Here is a 17,740-nt window from a genome sequence, read left to right on the forward strand (position 1 = left end):
TTGGAATGTCAAGGAAAGTCCGGTGTGATGAAGCAGGTGAAAAAGAAAGCAGAAAGGCAAGGAAAATGGGAAAGGTTTGGTGAGCATTTTCATTTTATATGTATATGACGAAAGGAGCAAGGCGATGCGACATTCTTTTTATAAAATAATGATAACCTATCCAATTCCAAAACCCTTCTTTTCTGTCTGCGCACGTCACTTGGTATTAGGAATCCCCAAAGGTCAAAAACACAGTCCGAGGCGTCGCGTGCCCAAAATCACAAAAGTGGGAAAATGCTGTTACTGTCCACAGAAAGTAACGTCTTGGAGTTTGGAATAAAAAATAAAAAATAAAAAATAAGAAGTTAATTTTGAAATTTAATGAGGTAGACGAGGGCGAAGTTGGTAAAATAAATTGTTTTTTAAATAATATTAAGAAATTATTGATCGATAATTATGGTTTTTAATATCATTAAAATTGAGATGGTGTTTTAAAAACAAAGTACGGTAGATGGGGTTTTCTAGGTTGTTGTATTCTTTTTTTTTAATATCATTAAATTAAGATTTTGATCGTGTTTTAAAAACAAACAAGTATATTCTAATATTAATATAAGCTGATTTAATATTGTTGTAACATCTCAAACTCAACCTAAACGTTATGATTGAATTTGAAAATGTCACATAGAATGGGTTTAGTAAATAGAGTTGTTACGTAAAGTCATCTCAGTTTATTAACTCATATACTTTATAACTATTTTCAAAAACGTTAATTAACTAGTTTATTTGGCAAAACTTATTTTACAGCGAAAGTTTAACAAGCCCGTTTCATTTTAGAAATTCAATTCGTATTTTTAGAAAACTTCTTTTTACTTAAAAACCTTCAATTTCATAAAATATTTTATCAAAGCATACAAATTATAAAAAAAAACCCAAGAATCAACCGTTAAAAACTATAAAGTCCAGAGAGTCCCAGAAATTATAAACTCTCAAATGAAAATCAAAATCATAAGTAAAGCCATTAATTGCCAGGTTTAAACTGTTTACGGTCGAGTGGTCATCGTTGAGTCTCTGCTGCACCGATCTGCTTAAGTTTGAGGATTACTTGAACAGAACAAACAAATAGATGTGAGTTTTCATAAACTCAGTGTGTAACCCAACAGAATTAGACATGCAAAACATACAGAATCATACACACAATCAGATACAATCTCAAATTCAGATAGCAAAAACAAATATGCAAAATCCTACCCCCATCCTCTACACACTAATTCCGACCATCCCATCACACCATGTGGGGTTAAAAGCCATTGCTACATACCATATCGTGCCATTACTACATACCATATCGTGCCATTACGGCACATATTAGATAATATGCAGCTAACCTGCCAGAATATAGATGATAACGCCATATAGAACACTTCATCCATATATACCAATCACACCCCAAAATAGTTACATAAATCAGATACAGAATTTATAGATTAGACATGCTCAACATGCTAATATACATATATCAAATATACATATAACTGATCAGACAAACATACTTAATAGAGTCCTACTCAGAGCATATTATCAGATTACCAATTCACTTAAACTAGGGTTTGGTTAGCCCTTACCGACCCTACGATAGGCCTATAATCGATTGAAATTACCCGTGCAACCCTAGGGAAAATTTCAGAAAAATGAGCCCCCATGCTTGTGTGGTGGGCCCACACTCCCAGATTAGCCTTGCCTATGTGGCCCATACGACTTGGCCCAAAAACCCACACACCCGTGTGGGCCTACACGCCTAACTTGGCCTAGCCTGTGTGGCTCACACAGCCACACTCAAGCCACCACACGGCCGTGTCCTGCGCACTGTCATGCCTTTGTTAATCACACGGTCGTGTCTTACGCACGGCCAACCACACGGGTGACCACATGTTCGTGTGGAGTCGACAGAACAGTTTTTCGGCTTTTGTCAAAATTCGATTTCCTGTGTTTCGGGTACATACCTGGTACGGTTTCGATGCAAAAATACTCCTGAGTCACTCAGCACTTAAAATTGTCCAACATAACACTAGATTAGTCGTTTAAAACAAGACTAAGCCAAACTACATCGAGATAAACAACCTTTTAAACTACCAAAACCTTTACCTTCGAATGAACAACGATGATTTTGCACAACTAGAGTGCCGATTAGCACTAACCAGCCCTTGAACTTTTCTTAAACCACAAAACGTGTAACACCCCATACCCGTATCCGACACTGGAACAGGGTCCGAGGCGTTACCAGACTCAAACATAAACATTCATACAAAACCGAGCCAAAAAATTTCATTCAACTTAAAACCATTCATAAACATGCATCTTGTCCCTTATACGGGCCGACGAGGCTCAAAACGTACCTCGGGTGTGGTTCGAGACTAAAACGAGAACTTTCAGAATTTTGTGACACTTAGAAAATTTTCTTATTTTGGAGGGTCACACACCCGTGTGGATAGGTCGTGTGGTCACACACGCCCGTGTGACTTGGGACACGCCCGTGTCCTCAGCCCGTGTAACTCTCTATTTATGACGTCATCAACTAAATAGGGTCACACGGCCAAGTCACATGCCTGTGTGCTTAGGCAGTGTGGCGAATTAAATTCCAAAAATCAGGTGCAGACTTTACACGGCCCAGGGCACACGCCTCTGTCTGAGGTCGTGTCCTTCACACGACTGAGAACACAGCCGTGTTTCTGCCCGAGTGTTTACTACTGGGCATTTTGTTTTACCTAATTAGGGTGCAGGGGACACACGGCCGGATCACACGTCTATAGGGCAGACTGTGTGTTACACACGGTCTAGACACATGCCCGTGTGCCTACCTGTGTGGACAACTTTGAGGCTATTTTACAAGCCTTTTTTTCACCCTTACACTTACACATCTCAATGACATCCTACATAGCATAAATGAGCACTTACACATTCACAAACATAGCTCATGCATATCGACTTCTTATCAATTTATACCTGCTTAAGACTTCATATTTTATTTAGACCAAGCTTACCAAATCACATGCAATATGAAACATCAATTTACTTCCATTTCATACATTCATGCCTTAGTTGTTATTATGCCATTTACTCACATTTCCATCATCAAACATCCATGATCATATCTACAATTCATCCATGCCAAATGAATTTAACCACAACATAAGTGACCATAGCACATGTATACATGTATGAATAAGATTACATCCCTATAATTAATATGGGTCATATCTCATGGTCATATAAAAAATGAATCATTAAATCATTATAAGCCAACACATTTGGCTACACAAATATGACATATAACAAAAAGACTAAGTCCCTATACATGCCCTATACATGCCATACTTAAAATACTTGAATTTTACTATACCCAAAAGATTAGTTTGATAGTGTGAATCGAGCTCCGATGTCCTTCGATCCCTGAGCTAGCTTGGTAATACTATAATAAAATGGAAAAGAAAGGGGAATAAGCATAAAGCTTAGTAAGTTTGCATGTAAATAATTAACAATATTAACCTTGCATTATTATACACATAACACAATAATATTTATCACAATGTCATCAAGCATCATAGGTACATTTTAAGTCATGCCATTTATATAATGTACAATAAAACTTATGATCATAATTCATTCATTCACTTCTTCCGAGGTCTCATTGATTTATAATCTCAATGTTTATGAGCTTTGTGTACGCACCTGTACCCTTTTACATGATCATACCTTGTCATCTCTTTGACATAATCGTTGGATTACTCGTTGAACCACTTGGAATACTAAAGGATACTCGGGAACTCTCATACACATGGTAGGATGTCTGTAACGCCCCAATTTTTGGGATTTTCGGGATTCCTGTAATTTCTAATGACTTTTAGAAATACTGTGTTTTGACTGTTTGTTGTGGGTCTGAGTATGTTGGCGGGCCTTTAAAAGGCCCAAGAGTAAATTTAATTCAAGGCAATTCCTGAATTTTTAATTTTAGAGAGAGTGGGTTCTGGCGATATGGGCCTTTAAAATTGAGGTGGTAAAATAAGACACAAAAAGATCTGTGGTAAAGTGGCATGTGGCGTCACCTAGGTGTTTGGGGAGTGACGTGTGGATGTTCAGGGGGAGCCAGAGTTCAAATCACAAGGTAAGCGTGTTGTTACTTTTATTTTTTTGTGTGCATGTGCCGGGCATGTAATAGAGCTTAAGTGGAAATTCGACTAGGGCTTTAGGAAGGTTGGGCCGTGGGTCTGAATGGCCATTAGGGTAAGCTTTATTTTTTTTGTTTTGCCGAATTAGGGTTAGCCACCTAGAGCCTTCCCTTTCATTCTATTTTCTTCTCAGTATTGCAAAAAGCCGAAAACACAAAGTTAGATCTCCTTAGTGCTGAATCCTTCCTTCTCTTCTCCTCTCTTCTTATATTTTCTTTTCTCCTTCTTTTCTTCTCTAGCCGAAACATTCCTACCATTATACTCATCTCCTCTTTCATTCCCATTCTTTTTTAAACCTCTATAACCGATTGCCATAAAAGCCGAAATCCCGAAAGTTGTTTCTTGTACCGATTTCTTCTAGCCAAAATCCTCCTATTTTTTTCATCTCTTTTGGCCAATTTTCACATCCTCTAAACCTCAACCCCTGACGGCAATACCACTGCAAAACCACAATACCAAATCATCTTCCTCTTCACAGTTCTAAAAGCCGAAAACACCATAGTTTTTAGGGACATATAGCCGAATCTTTAGATCTCTAAGATTCGATTTCTGCTAGTGTTTAAGGGCTGGATCTGCATCAGATCTAAGTAGAAACTAAAGTGGAACCATTTTGGTTGAAAGAACCTGTGGTAGGTACTCAGATTTATTCTTTATTTCGGGTTTTAGAAAAGCCAAAACCCCTATACGCATAGGGTGGCTATCGACTAAGGCTAAAGGGTTATTAGTTTTGTTTATTGTTCTGTTATGTATTTAGTGTGGATTTAAGGTCAAGCAATTAAGAAGCATAGAGGGTTGAAACTGTTGGAGCATCTAGATCTGGTAGTTGGAGATCAATAAAGGTAAGGGTTAAAGATATGGACTATGGCCGAATATGGTGAGGGTTTGATGTGTTAAGTTGTTATCGAGTTTTAATCTAATGTTATAGTAACTGATTGTAGGCTGCTCGTGTGTGGAACTCGTCAACGTTTCGTCGTAAAACAGGTGTGTAAACGACACCCACTAGTAGACTAGATCGGTAAAAGCCGAAATGCCGAAAAGCTGACATTTCGAGAACTTGCGAGCGTGCGAACGCTCGTGGGATTATTTGTATCGATAATTTTGGTAACTTCAACGGTAAGATTGCAAAGTGCGCAATTTCGTGCACCTCGGTGAATTTGGGCTTCGATGGGCCAAAATTGGGTAATGGGCTAACGGGCATATTTCGGTAAAAACGTCCGGTAAGTATTCTGAAGACACGTTAATAACTGTAATGAGGATGAAACCCTAAAAAGACTGATAAAATTACTGAAATACCTCTGTAAGGTAGAATTACTGTAATACCCTTAAAGGGGTAAGTTTACAATTACGCCCCTCGAGGGTAAATAACTGTTCTTAAGCTATAATCTGATTGTCTTTCTGAAGCATGCCTTGTTAATTATATATATTCTGCATACATGTCATACTGCATGGGGTTGGGTTTTGTTATGGAGGAAGAACCCGTTCTGGTGGCTGTGCCACATACTCCGATATAAGCAGCTTTGCTGCGGATTATAGTTAGTGCTGCAACCGGTGCTAACACTGTAAGTGTAGGGATGGCGTGGGTGATTTATTCCCCACAGGAAGTGTAGGGATGGATGGATGCAAGTGCAGGGTTGGATGAGGTTATCATGCATTAATCATATGAGACTGTTTTGTTATGGGCCAACTGTATTGAAATGGGCCCAACTGTGTTAATATGGGCAAGGCCCAATATATCTCGACTTGTAATAGGGCTACGGCCCAGATTGATACTGACATGGGCTAGGCCCAGTATACTCTGATACTGTAAGGGGTTATGGCCCAGATTAATATTGATATGGGCTAAGGCCCAGTTAACTCTGATATCTGAATAGGGCTTAGGCCCAGTAAAGCTTGAACTGATTTGTGCTATGGTTGGGATACTTTACACACTGAGTTTTCCAAACTCACCCTCTTTTTCCCATCTTTGCAGGTGAGCCTTAGATCGGTGGACTTGGAGCTGAAGGGATTCAGAGTGGCCATATGGACTGTTTAAAATAAGTGTTTATACCTTCACTTTTATTTTAGATTATTTCCTTTATGTTTTCGTGTTTTTAATTTGTAATAAGGCCATTTTAACTATTTTTAGTTGTTTTTAGTATATTTTGTTAGCTTAGATATGATATTGTTTCAATTGTTTGAAATTGAATAGCTCTAGGGTGCGTTTTTGAAAGAAATTACCTGATTTCAAAATATCGTGAAACAAGACAAAGCTTCCGTAACGAAAACGTTTTCAAAAATTAATAATTGCTTTCAGAGGCTTAAAACAAAATGGTTTTTCCTGAACAATCACTTAGTTAAAGTGTGGAAATGGTTGTGTGCATGTCTAGGAGTGGATCCGTGGAGAGCTTAGTACTTAAGCAGTCTAATAGACTCACCTCCTCTTTTCCGGCATCCTGCTTGGAGCATAGCTTCCATTCACTTTAATCTATAACGAAAAATACTCTTTAAACACTAAGAAAGATTTTAGATAAAACATGACTTTTATAGTAACGCTTCAATGTGACACGCCGGATTCGGTCGAATCGTCTGGGCCGGGTTTGGAGTGTTACAATGTCAATACCATATCCCAAATATGGTCTTACATGGGACCACATATCAATGCCAATGCCATATCCCAGACATGGTCTTACATAGAATCGTAGATCGATGCCAATGACATGTCCCAAACATGGTCTTACATGGGATCACATATCGATGTCAATAGCCCAGCTATGGCTTTACACGAAATTACATATTGATGCCAAAGCCATGTCCCAGACATGGTCTGACATAGGATCGCACATAACCCTAATGTCATGACATTTGTATCCTAACATTCCTAAGGTTCAACCGGGGTTTCGAGATATCAAACTTCGTCGAATTGTCATTGAGTCATCATTAATTAAATCCACAAAAACAATTACACAATTCATGCAATATTAAAGCATTAAAAACATAATAATGTAATGTTACATTATTTACACACGAACTTACCTCGAAACCAAAATATGGCTAACTATTCAATTTAGTCTACAACCTTGTTCTTTCATCGGTTTAGGTCCGGACTCCATTTTTCTTAATCTATAATAGAAAATTTCACTTATTTAATTATCAAATTGTTCAAATCAGTCCATAAATCATACTTTGGAAAAATTACAATTTTACCCCTAAACTTTCACATAATTACAAATTAGCCCCTAATCTCGTAAAATGAAATGTGTTCATTTTCTTTGTTACGCAAGCTTGGCCAAACTTATAACATGCTCATAGCAGCCCACATTTCTCATTAAATCTTACATCTTACTACTCATTTTACAAACTTTACAAATAAGTCATTTTTAGTCATTTTCACTAGAAATCACTTGGTAAAAGATGTTAAACACACCTCAAACTTTCATAATCTACCATGAAACATCAAAATACATGCATTTCATACATGGGTCAAATTTCAAACATGAACCCTACTTCAAAATATGGCTAGAAATAGGTAAATCGGGTTACGAGGGTTTCAAAAATGTAAAGAGCATTAAAAACGAGGCTAGGATGCATTTACTATTGAGCTTGAAAGTTGAAGAAACCCTAGTTATGGAACCCTTAAAGTTTTCTGCACACATGAAGAAGATGGACATAAATTTTGACTTATTTTTCCCTTTTTATTCTTTTATTAACCAAATGACAAAAATGCCCTTAATGCGCCTTTCTTTCAATTTTTTCCTATTCAAGCCTATTTTTATCCATAATTATAGAAATTGAGAAAATTGCTATTTAAAGACCTCTAATTAATAATCCATGGCAATTTCATGCTTAAAGCTTCTAGAACTCACATTTTGCAACTTTTGCAATTTAGTCCTAAATGTCAAATTGGACACTTTATCAATAGAATTTCTTCATGAAATTTTCAGACAAGCATGAAATCATATCATAGACCTCATAAGAATCATAAAATAATATTTTTACTTCAAATTTGTGGTCTCAAAACCACTGTTCCGAGTAGGCCTTAATTCGGGATGTTACAAAACGAGCTCCATCAACCAACAATTTACAAACCAAAACAATAACCACACTTACCAAACGCACCAAAAACACCTAAATATCAAGATACGAGATCACAACAGCAGACAAAAAGACAAGAAGCAGAATTGTCGGAAAGGAAAAAAGAAGAAGAAAGTGAAAGATTAGGCAAAAAATTGATGTCAGAATTCTGTTAGAAATATTGGAAGAGAGAGAAAATCTAGAAAAAGAAACATAAAATCAGATATGTTATCAGAAATCCCTCAAATTCCTCCCCATTATCCCACTAACAACCACTTCTCAGAATCCCAACTCCATCGAAACTCTATCGGTCAACAGAGCAAAAATATCATACCCACGCTCACACAAGGATTTGAACATGAAACCTCCAACACACTAATTCCTTTACCACTTGAACCAGTAGGCTCATTCTAATATATATTAATAGACAATTTTATAAAAACCCACTCAATAAGGATAAGGCTAGGATTAGAAGAATAACAAAATTGGCAAAGATGAAATTTGAACCCAAGATCTCACACACACTCTCAAAATACTTAGCCACTAAAGCAGATACATATTTATGTCAAATGTTTATAAAAACAGAAATAAATTATTCAGTGCGTTACAATTGTAGTATAAATAGATGAATTTAATTTGAATTAAGAATTAATATCTGCATCAGTTGTACGGTGGATACTAGACTTACCACGTGAGGAATGAGGAATGCATGATAACTCCACAAGATGTTGTAGTCCAACTTAGACCTTCCGTAAATGGCTTTCCAGTGTCCGGTTCAAGCTAAATACCTGTGGAGAGGCACTATCGAGAGTTGCTTGGCAGGATACTGGAAAAGGGTAATGTAAACAATTTCGAAGTTAAAATGAAATGGTAAGAGCATAATTTCGAAAGTATCCCTGAACATGCAACATTGCATGAGATTATGTATGCTGCTCAAGCATACATACTACATCTGATTGATGGAACATTGATGCCTGACAAATTTGATAGTAGGGTACATCTTATGTATCTAAAATTACTGCGAGATTTTGAAATGGTTTGGCGGTACTGTTTTAGCATTCTTGTATCAGAAAATGTGTAGGTAGACTAATCACATTACGCTAAATATTGGAGTTTGTCTAATTTTGCTTCAATCGTGAGTCTGGTACAAAATGTCATTTTTTGCTCCCGCTAGTTAGACAAATGTTGTTAATAGGTAAAAAAAAGTTGGTTTGTCATATGCAATGCTCGACTTATTATTTATTTGCCATTGATTGTATTACATTATTTTGAACAGATAGAACAGTCCTACAACTGGTTCAATTCTAGGGACAATTCTATTTGTATTTAGGCAACAGATAGAGGGTCATGATTAAACTGACCATAATTACATTTTAATAATTTCATCACTTTGAATTAGAAAAATGCATGTGAAATCTATAGAAAAATGCATGTGAAATCTAAGTTTTTGTATGTCATATTTTTCATAGTTTCGATCGATTTCATACGCTGACCCACAATCTCTAGTGTAATCCTGGCATGTTTCTATATTTGATCGAGCCTATGATAGATTAATTTGATAATTATAAATCTTGCAATTGTTGAGTGACATCACATTAATCGGGTGTTGTAACAATTCAACTTTCTACAGTGTACCAGCTCCACCAGTTGAGCTCAGTAAGGTTCACAATATTGACCTGCATGGTAAAAAAAGATAAATTTTGGCCAGCTGAACATGCTTCTTGGATTCAAATTTGGGACGAGGTACAAACGAGATTTCTAATGGTGGCAATTTTTTGATGTTGGAATAGTATCATCAGTGGTTTCTGTATAATGCGCAACCCTTTTTATATACAGGAGTAGATATTTTGGTCCTTGAAGCTCGACCAAGACGTCGCACTCTTAGGCTTGCCCCTCGTCGATCAGCAGCTGGTGCAACCAAGCCTGCGCATACACCCACTCCAGTGTATGCACCTTCACTTGCTCTTGTCCATTCACATTCTTCTGTGCGCCCATCACCACTTTGCGTGGGTAAATACCAGGTGGACTCGATGTCATTTGTTGAAACGGAGCACCATTGTGCAGAGGTAACATCATCGTCGCAACATTTTCCAGAGCAGAATATGCTTTATCATCATAAGATGCAAGATGAACAAAATATTTGACAACAACCCCAACAACGAATGTATGGGCAAAATTCGAATTTATGGAGAGGTTGTTTGGCCGTATGAGTCCCTTTTCCGTCAACTTCTTGAGGCTAATGTTTAGTGTCCCCTCCATTCTAGCATCATTGGTCGAGTACCAAGTTATGATGACTTGACGTATAGTGAGTCACCTTATTTTCATTATTCAACAATTTTTTTTAAAATATATCCAAAATTAAAACAATATTAATATCAAAATTTATTGAATTATAAATTCTAAAATTAAACGAAAATAAAATTATATTTTCATCATTTTGCACGAAGTGCTTCAAAATTAAAGTGATAGAATTTCAATATCCAATTCATGTCATTGTTTATTGCGTTGTGGGCTTGTTTCCCATGATAGGGCAATGAAAGCTGAAGGGTTTGATAGGACAATCCATGTTTGAGCCATGGGGTGGCCACGTTTTCAAAATTAGGTCCTGGGGAAGTCTATTCTTTACCAAATAAAATGAGTAGTACTTAGCTTAGCTAGGCCTATCCTTATGTATATAGGCAATATATACAGCAGACACTAAGAAAATTGAGGTAGCACAACAATATATAACTGGCCGGCAGTGACACTCTACTCAACCATAAAGGAAAATATGCAAGTACCAAAACATTTCAAAAGGGCCTGAGAGTTTTGGAGGTCTTGTCATAGCAACCTTCTCAGCAATCACTATAAAACTATAATAAACAAAGTCCTGAGTTGCTGCAAAATGGCAAACAATATCAGCCAACTATATACGCAACATAATCTCTTAAACAAGATTCAAAAGCAAACAAGTACGAGCAGTACTTGATGGAATTAGGTTTGGATTGCAAAACATTAGGAATTAGGAATATTGTAGATTGGTCATCCACGATAATGTCTCAAATATCATTTCCAATTGACGCGTGACGCGTCCAACATAATGATCACCTACTACTACTATGGCTTTTACATGCACCACAGCAAAAATTGGCATTAGTAACTTAAATTTTGCAATGGTATTTTTGTGTCACTCAAACATTTGCAATAACTTTTGTTGAATATAATTTTTAAGGTATGTAATGATAAAATAAATTGTTAGTTAATGTTATATTATTAGAAGCAATTATAAAATAACGTTAATTTTTTATTTATCATAATAACGTGAAATTAATTTCATAAGCCGGAAACATTTGCAACTCATTTAAATCTCGTTGTTGATTTTAATTTTATAATTACTAATCTTGACCAATGATAAAATTCTAGTTGCAACTTTTTATCTTTAAATGTATTTGATTATTTTTTTTAAAAAAAAAAGGAAAGGAAAAAATAAAGAGAGAGAATAAATAAAAGAAAAACTTGTCAATGTGTCATGCTAGACGAAGGTTTGTTCAATTTATGAAAAATTATATTTAAGAAATTAACTTGGAAAAAAAATGAGACTCGTAGTTCAAAAAAGGAGAACAAATATTGATTTTGATATTTAAAATAGGTCCAACTGGGCTTTATAATTTTTTTTATAAACTTATATTGGATTTATAAGTATAAAATAATACAATAACTAAAAATATTTCTATAAAAATGATAAAAAAATATTAAAAATTCTATTAAATTCTTTATGTTTTTAAATAAACATAAATTTAAATAAAAGAAACTTAAAATATTGAACAATAAATAGATATAAAGTTATAATTTGTTGTAAAGTAAATAAAATAATGATTTTTAATAGATAAAAATTAAAAATGAAAAGGCATATTTTTAAAAATATATATTTTTAAAATATTGAAAAATAAATAGATATAAAGTTATAATTTGTTGTAAAGTAAATATTAGGCTTGTAAATAATAATTTTTTTATATCTTGTAATTGTTTTGATAACAAGAAACTAACTTTAATCTCATTATAGATTTTTATTATATTGGCTACTTTTGATATAATGTCTCAAACTAAACATAATCCTTCCTCAACCCTTAAATAATATATAGGAGGATAATGCTTTTTTGCATATTCGAACTCACGTCCTCCTGCACTAGTAATAATACTGATACCAATCGAGTTAAGACTCAATCGACCATATTAATACACACTTATAGAAAACACAAGCTATAATTCAATTCGAGTTTTACATTAACCAAATTTAAAAATGTTTATTGAAAAGTAAGGTCTTATCGATAATGTTTTTAATGGTTTATTGAAGTTATAAATATATATGTAAATCAAGGTTTAAGAAATTTATCCCACATTGATAATACAGTAGCATAATGAGTTTTAGAACATGTATAAATATCCTTTATTCATAAGAAAAAGAAATACCAAACTTTTAGAAGGTTGTTTGGTTGGAAAGCACCTTAAAGTTAAGTTTGAAGAGAAAATAAAAAATGAACTTAATTAAAAAATTTCCTAAACTTTGGTTAAAAAATTAATTAAATTTCTTTACGAAAAAACATTTAAATAAGTTTTTAAAATTTTTTATCCCTTAAACTTAAAAATAATAATTTCTTAAATAGTAGAAAAAAATAAAATTTTAGTAGTAAAGAGACCAGTTAAAATGTTGGACTTCTAAACTTTATCTCGTAACTAATGCATTATTGTTAGGTAATATTTTTTATAACCAAAACCCTATAGATGTTTAAGAGGTATTAACCAATTTTGTAGTTATTGAAACATATTTTAATAATTTAATTAAGTTTTTGCCCAAAACCATTATATTTGGTAATGAAACAAAAGGGTTGAAATATATATAATTAAAACAATTTTTTTTAGAAATGATATTGTTGGAAGGGACAATCATGAATCTCGAAAGAGTCTTCATAGACTATAAAACAAATATGAATAATACAAATAATGGTATAATCACTTATTTAACTCTCTAACTTTACAAAAAAAAACTTATTTTGTAACACATTTAACCTTAAAGGCTAAATACTAAGTTTCTTGTAGTGATAAGAAGTTTATCCACCAGCCATCGCCATACATCACTTTGTTGAATATGAGATTTGTCACTTCATTTGTTTCTTTATGTTAGATTAAATTGTGAAAAAGGGGAAAATAGTAAGAGAGAAATTTTAAATCTTTTTCACAATAATAAGCTGAAATTCTAACAAGAAAACAGCTTCATGGTATGTAAAACAAAAGGCACCACTTTCATCTTCCTTAGAAATATAGAAAGAGAGCTTTCAGGTACAATCGTGCTAACAGGAGCAGGCCTATTATGTTTGCTCTCAGCATACACGTGGCCACATCTCCCATTAGACCTGATACACTGTTGTAATTTTAGGATAAAAATGTATAGTTAGTTAGAGTTAGACCTGGTGAATGAATATAAGTGATTGCCAGGTGCTAGCACTTGCATCCTGTCCACCTCAAAAACAAACGAAAGCCTTACCCCAGAAAAGGGAATAGAAAAATTCTCTAACATCAAGAGTTTTAGAACAAAAACAATGGCGTTTAAGTTTAAACCCGTGTTTGGCTACACAGTTGTTTATGTTGAGAACGTGGCTAAATCAGTAGATTTCTACGCAAAAGCCTCTGGTTACAATGTTCGTCGCTTGGACGAGTCTCACAGCTACTATAAATGCATATATTCCCTTAAAAATATAATGGGATGTGAAGGGTTTAATTTTGGTTACAGATGCGGAGAGCTGGAGAGTGGGCAGACCACTATAGCCTTCACTCCAAAATATCAACATGAGACGGATAAGCTAACTGGTGCAGTCCAAGTCCCAAGATCTGATAGCGAGCGAACCCCGATGGAACTCTGCTTCGTTTACTCACACGTCGATACTGCTTACAAGGTTTGTACGACAATCATATTTTGTTTTTGAAATGGGCGTTCTTAATTTTATCATGTTTGCTTTTGAGTTTTAATTGGTATGGGTGGTGGAGGGACAGCGAGCGGTGGCGGTGAGCCAGCCTGAGAAAAAGGAATGGGGACAAAGGGTCGATTACGTACGTGACATCGATGGCATAACTGTGAGGATGGGCAGCCATGTTCACCCACCAAAACAAGCTTGATTTGAAACCAAATAAATTATTACTGCTTTTAAAACTGAACAGTTAAATCTCTTAGTTTATCTATCAAAGTTGTCACTCCTTGTCCCCAGAGTACATGAATTATTTTTATATTTATGGCTCGAATTATAGTAATATCATTAACAGATGACTATATTTGTCTAAACTTTTAAGCATATTCAATTGTCAATTATTATATTATATATTAGCTTTCCCAGTAATAAGATAAATAAATAGCATGTAATAAAAAGACAATTTGTTCATCAAAATAAAGAGTTAAAGTCACGAATGAGACGTTATGATGATATGAGACTGCTACTCAAAACACTACTAAACAAAACCAGAACCAAAACGCTTTCGAATACAAAAGAACACTACCACTTAAAAGCAAAATAAATAAAAATAGAAAGAGATAGGGAAAGGGAAGGGGAAGGGGAAGGGGAAGGGGAAGGGGGGCTTTAAGTTTTAAGGCACTCCCTAGATTCACAAGGACTCTGCGGTGTAATCAGCCGCAACTCATCTCCCTACATGATAAAAATTAAGGCATTCCACGGGTTCATATATTCTAGAGAAGGAACAGCAGCAACAGCCATCATTGATCACAACATTTCTTGCGACCGTCGGACACAGCGACCAACCTTTCTCTTAAATTCATCTTTCCTCTCTCTCCACTCCTTCTGCCAATATAAACAAGTATTGATCATATACAAGGCACACAAAGAGAAAATTAGCATAGTGCATTGTGCCGCATGATACTACAACAGAATGAGATGCTGATGACAATGGTTGTGTGACGAGATCATACAGATAGATGATTGATAGCAAAGGGAAAGAAAACCAAGAGAATGTTAAAAGCAAAAATCTGAGAGTCATTTTAATTAATGATAAAATGAGATCGATCAAATAAGCATATTTTAAAGAAAGTTTTGTTACACTAGAAGCCTTAATACAAGGATAGACACCACGTTAGAACATCAACGGAATGCCAAACCGCAACAAAAGAGAGGAATAAATGAATCAAGAAAGTCACTTACAGCAGCTTCAACATTCGCAGGAGATTCATCATTAGGGCTTGAAAGCATTGATATGATACTCAATACAATACTTTCAACCTGCCAAATTGTAAGAATATGCATTTGTTAATCTATCATGGTGTCAAGAAAAGGAGGAAGGACGCCATAAATTAAAGTAGTTGAACTTTCAGGAATGGAACTTGAACAGGCAGGAAAAAAAGATAAAAGAATTGACACTTCACAAACATACTGTATGGACTGGCATCCAGCGCTCACTAGCAAGCTCATAGCCATTTGGATCATCACCTGGAGGATGAAGAATTGATATGCAAACGCGCCCATCAGGATAAACTGCAAAAAACATTAAAGATTAATTAGTTCTTGCATTACACAAAGGCAAAAGAATTCGAACAGGCAAAGGTATACCATTAGGATGCCAAATCTCTGATGTAAATTTCACTGTTGGAGGGCTGTTTGGATAATTGGGTGGAAAGCTCATGATGGCATTGAAAAATCCCCCTTCACTGAAGTCCGAATATTTACGTTAAAGAACATTAATAAGAAAAAACATAAAGGTAAAAGATATATCCCAAAACGAGAGATTAACCCACAGCCACAACCACTAGAAGCAGTTCCTACAGAACTCAATTCAATTTCAAGATTACTTGAGGATAACAAGCAACAGGAAGGTAAGACACGTAACAAGGAACATAAGCTACAAGCAAAGACAACTGTTGACAAGCTTTTGTGACTAAACAAATTCCAAAAGCACAAGAACAACAATTTTTGCTCGTTAGAACCAACAACCTCCTTGCAGAAGCTAAGAAACTACCACATATCATTCTCAAGAGAACCAATACTACAAGAACCAGGTCTTGATGGTAAAACTTAATGATGTATATATATAATGAAAAGAAGCATTCAGCAACCCTTATCCATGGTTATCATGTATAGTTGTCGAAAACAAACAATTTGTTTTGTTAAGATTGCTGCCTGCAATCAATTCGAGAAACCTAAACAATTGGCAATTGGCAACACAATCAATAGGTAAAACTCAAAATCATACGTTAACCTTAGAATCACCTAAAACTCAATCAAGATAATCCAATTTAGAACCCCCAAAATCCCATTCGAATTTAATAGAACACCTTAAAACCAACTATGGCATAAATCAAAGTTCAGCTAAATCAATCTAATTTAAAAAACCCTAAACCCTATTAAGCATTAATCTCCTAATCAAATGTAAACACACAAAATCCACATCAAAGAATCCATAAGAAACAACTAATTTCAATGATAATAACAAAAGAAAGAACGAAACTTTACCAAAAAAAAAGGCGGGGGGGGGGGGACTTACTAAAGAGTATCAGGTGGTCCGATAATTGTAACACTCCATTCAAAGATATTGTTTTCATCAACCAATCCGGCCGAGAACCCATCAACCGGATGCTTACAAAGATCTGACGAAAATACAACAAATCAAAACCCCCCAAGAAAAAAGAAAAAAAGTAATCGGAATCATCAAAAATGAAATCGATGAGAGAAAAGGAGTACCTTTGAGCTGTTTTTGAAGGAGGAGGCTGGCTTGAGATGCCATATAAACAAACAAAAGAAAAGAATAGTGAGGGCTCTAGAGAGAGGGAGAACTTAAAAAAGCCCTGCGATTTGAAGAGAGAAGAAAAAATTGGAGGAAACTAAAAGCCGACACTTCGTTTCTATTTATAGATATGTTAAATATTGATTTTGTTTATTTTCTGTCAAATAAATATTTAATAAAATGATTATCTAATTTCTATTTTCAGTCCATTATTTCGATTTTTAGGATCCATTAACTCAAATACTGCTTTCTGTACTTTAAATTTTATTATATTGACTACTAATATATAATTAATGATTCACAACTTTAATAGATATATGTTTTAAATATTTACAATAATTTATGAATAAGTTAAAAGAAATATTTAAAAATTTTATTATGTATATAATTATAAGAATTTGCTTTAATTATATATGTAATTATATAGAAGAATAAAATAAAATAATTTGTAAATAAATTTTAATTATATAGAAGTTTTTTTTTATTATTGTGTAAACAATGTGTTTCTACTGTATAACCATAATTTTTAATAATTATTGTAATTTTATGTGAAAGATTAAATAATTAATTATATATTAAACTTATTTATGAGTTGAATTATTTGTTCAAATTTAAAGATTTGTTTAAAATTTGAGATGAATTAAGTAAAACTATCTAAGTTATTTTTAAAATAAAAATTGAAAAAAATGAAATTAAAATTGAAATGAATGGGAACAAGTTTACAAAACATA

At 34.4% G+C, this 17,740-nt stretch overlaps 2 protein-coding genes across 2 annotated transcripts; one reads left to right on the forward strand and one right to left on the reverse strand.

The window, feature by feature from the left end:
* The first annotated feature begins 13,695 nt into the window (after window positions 1–13,695).
* Window positions 13,696–14,792, forward strand: LOC107937006 (uncharacterized). The gene is made up of 2 exons (XM_016869818.2): window positions 13,696–14,182; window positions 14,280–14,792. Exons 1-2 carry the CDS (start codon window positions 13,829–13,831, stop codon window positions 14,400–14,402), a joined length of 477 nt encoding a protein of 158 aa, XP_016725307.1. The 5' UTR covers window positions 13,696–13,828; the 3' UTR covers window positions 14,403–14,792.
* LOC107937005 (ubiquitin-conjugating enzyme E2 7) lies at window positions 14,641–17,121 on the reverse strand. The gene is made up of 6 exons (XM_016869817.2): window positions 16,967–17,121; window positions 16,770–16,872; window positions 15,839–15,936; window positions 15,663–15,763; window positions 15,434–15,511; window positions 14,641–15,076 (listed from the first exon to the last, which is right to left on the reverse strand). Exons 1-6 carry the CDS (start codon window positions 17,007–17,009, stop codon window positions 14,999–15,001), a joined length of 501 nt encoding a protein of 166 aa, XP_016725306.1. The 5' UTR covers window positions 17,010–17,121; the 3' UTR covers window positions 14,641–14,998.
* Window positions 17,122–17,740: the final 619 nt, after the last annotated feature.

Source organism: Gossypium hirsutum, chromosome A07 (assembly GCF_007990345.1).
Source record: "Gossypium hirsutum isolate 1008001.06 chromosome A07, Gossypium_hirsutum_v2.1, whole genome shotgun sequence".
Classification (NCBI taxonomy): domain Eukaryota; kingdom Viridiplantae; phylum Streptophyta; class Magnoliopsida; order Malvales; family Malvaceae; genus Gossypium; species Gossypium hirsutum.